This window comes from Argentina silus (assembly GCF_951799395.1).
Source record: "Argentina silus genome assembly, chromosome: 13".
NCBI lineage: Eukaryota > Metazoa > Chordata > Actinopteri > Argentiniformes > Argentinidae > Argentina > Argentina silus.
In genome coordinates this window covers 19,315,947-19,323,446 of record NC_139667.1, presented here as the reverse complement: position 1 = coordinate 19,323,446, position 7,500 = coordinate 19,315,947, and the positions used below count along the sequence as shown (strand labels likewise).

General features: G+C 47.1%; 1 protein-coding gene across 1 annotated transcript in view; it reads right to left on the bottom strand.

Annotated features, from left to right (window-relative positions):
• adck1 (aarF domain containing kinase 1) overlaps nucleotides 1-7,500 on the bottom strand; it is an 85,162-nt gene that overhangs the window by 11,000 nt on the left and 66,662 nt on the right. The window contains exons 8-9 of the mRNA XM_083682950.1: nucleotides 6,186-6,335; nucleotides 4,262-4,459 (exon numbers count right to left, since the gene is read on the bottom strand). Coding sequence (XP_083539076.1) covers nucleotides 4,262-4,459; nucleotides 6,186-6,335 — 348 coding nt within the window. The remainder of the gene's footprint in view (nucleotides 1-4,261; nucleotides 4,460-6,185; nucleotides 6,336-7,500) is intronic.

Sequence of the window (7,500 nt, the reverse complement as noted above, 5' to 3'; positions counted from 1 at the left end):
GCATCTGGCTGGGCCATCCATCTGAGAACAGCTCACGGCATTGAGTTGATGGTGGAAGGTAAAACAAGTCGCTCTTGAACAGAGCTACGGTACTTTAAGAGACGGTTACATCTGCAACGCTACGATCCCAACGTAAATTCAACGTCATAAAAGCAGTGTCATCACCGTTACCCTACCAAAACTTAGGTATCGGTTGGGGGCAAGGGGCGTTTGCTACTTCTCCGTCTCAGGTCGGCGGCGTCCATGCGCGACGCTTACCACAGCCGTCCTCTACGTGGTCATTCCTCAGAGCTGACGCGACGTAAAGGAGCAGTAGAGCACTGCTGGCTCCGGACAGAGAGGGACCCAGGTTTTCGCTGCAGATTCTGACTGGTTGTGACTGAACAGCTTTGGAGATGCTAGCACACGTTTTTTTGGGCCAAAAAAAAAAACGCATCGTCATCTGAAGTGACTCAGAGAAGAGTTCATTGCACCAGACTAAGGACGTTATCTGAAGGTGATCCTCCTCGTCATCAAAGTTATGACTGGACCCGAACCCCTGGCTGACTCATAAAGGGCACAGGCAGAGAAAAAGATACCATCTCTGTATGTAACTTCCCGGTGGGAAAAACCTACTGGTATCTGAGGTGTGTGAGATGACTCCCTTTCTGTGAATGTCACAGCCTTTATAATTGTCTGTAATTACCTCAGACCAGACTACTTCAAAACATCCCCCCGTAATTTGACTGGCAAAGAGGGGATGGGTGTGTGTGTGTGTGTGTGTGTGTGTGTCATACATGTGTGTGTGTTCGAGTGTGAACCTGAGGTTATCCAGATGTGGGGATAGCAGATGTACTTGTGTTTTAAATGGCGAGTGTAAGCAGCCACGAACAATTTATTTCCTCACTAACGCGCCTCCATCCTGATATGTCAATCCACCCCACAGGCAGATCCAGTTGTGAGTGTTGTCATCTCCCAGGGAGAAAGTGTGTGTGTGTGTGTGTGTGTGTGTGTGTGTCGTCCGATCCCTATTATAATTCATCGTGAAAGCTATCTGCCCTCCCACACTCACAGGCTAACTAGGCTGTCTCAGGCTAAACAGGGAAACAGATGAGGGTTGATGTTCTGGCGGTGGCTGGCTATGGGACCTGCATACATACACAGATGATAAGGACACACACACACACACACTACTTCATTATAGGAGACACACTGCATCTTCACAAACCTATTGAGAGCGTGACAGTAGTGCTTAACAAGTAAGGGGGTATGTTGAGCGTGTGTGTGTGTGTGTGTGTGTGTGTGTGTGTGTGTGTGTGTGTGTGTGTGTGTGTGAATGGAATGGGGAGGAGAGGAGGGGAGGGGAGGAGAGGAGAAGGAAGAGGAAGAGGAGAAGGAGGAGGGAAAGGAAGAGGAGGGGAAAGGAAAGGAGAGGAGAAGGAAGAGGAAGAGGAAGAGGAAGAGGAGAAGGAAGAGGAGAGGAGATGAAAACAGGAGATGAGGAGAGAAGTGGAGAGGAGGGGAGAAAGGAGAGGAAAGGAGAGCAGAAGGCAGTGGAGAGCAGAGGAGAGGAGACTATTGACATTCAGTACATGGGTTAACCTGCAGGGGACTTTCTTTCACTTAGCTCTGTCTGGTCCAAGAAACTAATTTCCAGTTTCAGAATCAACTCAATTTCAGATAACAGATGCCCTACAAACACAACATTGATGCTGTGTGTGTGTGTGTGTGTGTGCGCGTGCGTGTGTCCAGTAGGACTCAGCGAGACCTCTTAGGTGTGTTTGCTCATGTATTTGCTTTCCTGCATCTGCCATAACTCAATAGTGTGTGTGTGTGTGTGTGTGTGTGTGTGTGTGTATGTGTATGTGTATATATCTTTATCTATGTCTCGTGCCAGTGCTACATAGTGAGCCCAGGTGTGTGCTGTAGCTAAGACATTGACATTTCAAAGACAGTGGAAGGCTGCTGAGTGACAGCCTGATTTCATGTCTGTTTCCCCTCCAATTTCCCCACAACAGAGGAGGTGTGCTCTCTCACTCGCTCTCATTTTCTCTCTCTTTCTCTACCTCTATAGAGCTCTCTTGTTCCCTCCTCTTTAGTACTCATTTTCTCTTTACTCAAGTCTTCTGACTCTCTCTGTTTATCTGACTACAACTCGACATTCTTCCTCCCTCTCTCTCTCTCTCTCCCTCTCTCTCTTTCTCCTGATTGCTGCTTCCTATTCAGCCTCAAAGCGTGTGCTTCTTTCTGACACAATAAATGTAAATTGCATTCCTTCTGATTCACCACTAACGTTCCCACTTCTTGTTCGGTTTGGGAGCCTAACAAAAAGATTGGCGGAATATGGCAAGTGCTGTGCATGTGCGTGTGTGTGTGCGTGTGTGTGTGTGTGTTGACTCACCACATCACTGTACATCTCTCTTCCTCTCCATATCCATATCCATATCTCTAGCATTCATTTTCTCTCTTTCCATTTTTCTAACTCTTTCTGTCTTTCTCTCCTCGCCTTATCTGCTGTCCATCTCCTCCTTTCCCATAATTTCTCTCTCTCTCTCTCTCTCTCTCTCTCTCTCCCTCAGAAGGAGAAGAAAGCACTCTCTCCATCAGCAGTCTTGTCTGCCTGCCTGTGTAATTATCCTTCCCACTCACCACTGTTACAAAAGCCACTGTACACACTTAACACTGTACACACTTAACACTGCAGACACTTAAGCCAGGCTCATTACTGCGTCTCACGTGCACACGCACACGCACGAGCTGTACGTAGGGTGCAAACATTTTTTTTTACATCAAATATTATACCAATTTAGTATCTAATCATAATAATACATCGGCTCATTTAGATGTGGCTTTTCAGAAATAAAACAGAATGTTTGAGATTTGAAAACATTCAAAAGTGAAACCGTTTGTCGATTTAACAAACAGTTCTCCCAACGACGTTCTTCTACTAGACGGCTTTTAAATCCCTTCGTTCTAAGTGAACATGAACATAGGGTGAACTTCATACTGTCTCCCAAAGTCTTCAAGACCATACAACACCAATGTCCCCTACGTCTTAAACACACACTTGCACAGACAGACAGACAGACAGACACACACACAGCACCGTGTCTAATTGTTCTTTAGCAAGTGTAAATAAAAAAAATAAAAAAAGTCACACAACTCCCAGACTTCATCGCCGTTGCAATTTTACCCTCCATCCTGTTCGCAGCTCTCTCTTATAATGCCTATTATCCCGCGGCTCACAATACAATATGTTCTTATCGCCCCTTTCTCATGCAAATGAGATGACTCCCTTTCTGTGAATGTCACAGCCTTTATAATTGTCTGTAATTACCTCAGACCAGACTACTTCAAAACATCCCCCCGTAATTTGACTGGCAAAGAGGGGATGGGGGTGTGTGTGTGTGTGTGTGTGTGTGTGTGTTTGAGAGAGGGAGAATGTTTCTGTGTGTGTGTGTGTGTGTGCTTGCTTGCTTGCTGTTCTTCCAAGGGATTTGGTTTTTCTTCTTCAGTTTTTACCATATTTGGAATCAAAGCCGGACACCCTGTTGTTTTGAATTGTAAAAATGTGCTTGTGCTATTGAATTTGTTGGGCACCAGTCTGTGTGCAACATGTTGGGACGAGAGTGGCTAACTTCCCAAGTTCAGTATCACATTCTCCAGCCGTAGTAGCAAATTGGCTTGCAATTGTGTATAGCTGCAGGTGCTCTGGATACAGCCTCAGATTTGAAGCCCCTAGAATACCAAACAAAGGGTTGCATTTGCTATCCGTGAGCAAAAATCATACTAACGCATCATGTTAAATCGGTGCCGTGACCAGAGTCACACAAAGGGTTACCGAAGGTAAGCAGTCTACACGGTTACCCTTCGTTGCACTCTTGCGACTAGTGCATGCACTTCATTGAACTGAGAGCCATAAAGGGTTGCATAACACAGGAATAAATACATGTCCCTATCACTGTACAGATGGCACAACGCCCCCTATGGAGAGATGCATCTTGGTGCCTGTCCCATGCACGCGCACGCACGCACGCACACACACACACACACACACACACACACACACACACACACACACACACACACACACACACACACACACACACACACACACACACACACACACACACACACACACACACACACACACAACCCCTTCTCTTCCTGCACATAGGGTTGTGCTGCAATGGAATGCTTGACATACATATTGAATATGTGCAAAGCTCTGTGTGTGTGTGTGTGCGTGCGTGCACGTGCGTAGGTGAGCGCATGCGTGTACCTCAGAGTTGGAAACAGGGGTAACGCTGATGCCGGCGTTGACTGAGTTCCAGGAGCGAGCGGTGAGGACGCAGGAGAAGAGGGGGTACAGGTCTCCGGCCCCCAGCCGTTTGCTGTACCTCTCCACCCCCTTCATGTCCCCCTTGATCAGAGACTGCCACAGACGACAGTAGTCCAGCCTGAAGTCTGGATGCAGGGTCTGGGGAAAAAAAAAAACACTGGGGTTAATAGTGGCTGATACAGCCTGGTCGTCCAGCCATAGAAATCCAGTAGTAGTAGTACCATTTCTGAGTCCGGTCTGAAGTCAGGGTGGAGGATCGTTTGGGAAAGGGCGACCGAAAATACTGTGTGGGGGTTCACACACTTTCTTAAACAGTCTTTATCAGACCACTGTAGACGAAATGGAAAGTAAACCACTGGGGGTGGGGGGGGGGGGGTTCAGCAACCTTCCTAACATTTAATATATACAATATGCCATGAAGCAGATGCTTTTATCCAGGGCGACTTGCGGTACAGTGAGTGTGTACATTTTTTATTTCGATATATGGTCCCAGCAGGAATCAAACTCACAACCTTAGGGTTTCTAGGGTTATGGAGGATTATGTTCTATCTACTGAGCCACAGAGGCAACTCTCAACCACTCGAACACTCCACGACTGGACATACACAGTAGAAAGTGTGTGTGTGTGTGTGTGTGTGTGTGTGCGTACGTGCGTGCGCGTGTAAATCCTCTAACACACAACACATGTCCCCCGACGAGAGTTCTTCGATGCATTAACCGCACTCTTCCAATGCTGAATGTTTTATCGGCTTTTAATGCCTGACACGAGGACAGCCAATAGGCGCGCAGAGAACCCCGCTCTCATTATTACCCATGGAGCACTGCGGCACTTTACCACGATAGCGCTTTAATTAATATGGCAACAACGTACGACATGGGGGAAAAAAATGACGCCCTATAGAAATAATACAGAGAGGAGGAATTACAATTCTGTCCGAAGCGGGGCTGGAATCTGAAGTCATTACTGCTAAATTGGTTCCATTATGGTCAGGGGGAGGGGTCTCTCTCTCTCTCTCTCTCTCTCTCTGGTGCTCTCTCTTTCTATCTCTTTCTCTTGTGGTGTCTTGCTTCCTCTCTCCATCTATGTCTCTCTCTCTGTCTCTCTCTCTCTCTCTCTCCCTCTCTCTCTCTCACTGTCCCTGTCTCTCTCCATCTGTCTGTCTCTCTCTCTCTCTCTCTGTCCCTCTGTCTCCATCTCTGTCCCTCTCTCTGTCTCTCTCTCTGTCCCTCTCTCTCCCTCTCTCTCTCTGTCTCTCTCTGTCCCTCTCTCTCCCTCTCTCTCTCTCTCTCTCTCTCTCTCTTTCTAGTCTTTCATGTGCATGCTTCAGCGGTGCATATTTATCACCAAATTATCTTCATGAATGCACTTACAAGTCCAACATCAACTGGAGAGGGTTTAGAGCAGCACTGGGGATTTGGATGCCTGGCATGTGAGTGTGTGTGTGTGTGTGTGTGTGTGTGTGTGTGTACAGCCCATGAGAGTGTGTTATCATCTTTTCAGAACATAGGTGTGCATGCATGAGTGTCTCTGTGTGTGTGTGAGCGTGTGATTGTGTGTGTGTGTGTGTGTGTGTGTGTGTGTGTGTGTTCAGAACCAGCTTAATACACTATATGTTGTGTTTCTCTTCCTTTAAACTAGAGCGCATTTATGCAGTTTATTGAAAAGCTTTTAGCCTGTGTGTGTGTGTGTGTGTGTGTGTGTGTGTGTGTGAGTGTGCACCCACACACACACACACACACACACACACACAGTGTGAACCCAGGGGGTGGGCGGCAGGTTGAAAAATGGACTGTAATAATGTGATGAATCGTGTTTTTCCAGTTGCTTCCGGACGCCTGGGCCAGACCTGGGTGATTGTCTCACCTGATACAACCCGTGATCGAGTAACACAATTTGGGTCGTATTGCTCTGGGGACACTTCCGCACCAACACGTTGCCGGGGTGGGGGTCGCAGTGCACGAAGCCGTGCACGAATATCATTTCGCTGTACATCTTCCCCAAGTTCTGAGAGATCTGGAACAGAGGGAGAGAGAGAGAGAGAAAGAGAGAGAGAGGAGGAGGAGGAGAAGAGGGAGAGGGAGGAAGAGAGAAGGAAAGGAGGAGGAGGAGGAGAAGGAGAAGAGGGAGGAAAAGAGAGGGAGAGAAGGAGGAGGAGAGGGAGGAAGAGAGAGGGAAAGGAGGAGGAGGAGAGGGAGGAAAAGAGAGGAGGAGGAGGAGAGGGAGAGAGAGAGAGATTACAGAAGCACTTGTTAAGATAGGACATACACAATACCGTACAGATATACATAAGAGTGAGGGTGTGTGTGTGTGTGTGTACGCGTGACAGACATTATCTAAAATGGTTCAGCTCTCTCATGCATCGCGGGATAACAGAAGAATGTGTTTGCTGTAATATTTTTCAATTTGGTATCTTAAACATTTCTACAGAACACAAAGAGATAGCATACAACAATATACAGGCCCAAACGGGTTTATTATAAATCATACGCACACACACAATCATTCCATTTGTTTTGACCCATGGGGGATCAGATCTGATAGTGATCTTTACATAGAAGTGCAATAATGGGAAAAAATGCGAGAATGGCTCGAATACGCGGGGCGGCAATGTCACATTCAAATGGAATTCTTACAGTTTGCCCTCATAAAAAAGTCAAAATCGCCAACACAAAGTGTTTGTGTGTGTGAAAAGCAGATGTGACTCATGGTTAGTCATCGGGTGCATTGACGCTGGTAGAACCTCGGGGTGTCAATCCAACACTGTGACACACAAAGAACATTTTCAAAAGAAAAGGAACAATTATGTCTCTCTCTGACTCAGATGAGTAGTCACGTTGTCAATCAGCCCATTGTCAGAGAGAAAAAGGAATGGGGTGGTGGTGGTGGTGGTGGGGAGGGGGGGGGGGTGAAGGGGGAGAGGGTGGTATTCTCTTTCTTGTATTGTTTGTATCTTTAAGCATTCAACGTTTCATGTCAAATGCTAAACAATGCAATATCACAGATGAAACACTTTTCTCCTAATAGTGAAGAGAGGAAATCCCATAAAAGGCCGAGCGCATCCTGGGCTTTTCCTATACGGCCTCCCCCTTTTTGGTGTCTGTTCCCTGGGGAGGGAAAGAGACACATCCCTGGACTCCATTCCACGATCTGGCACCGTGCTTCTGGGAGGGAGGGAGGG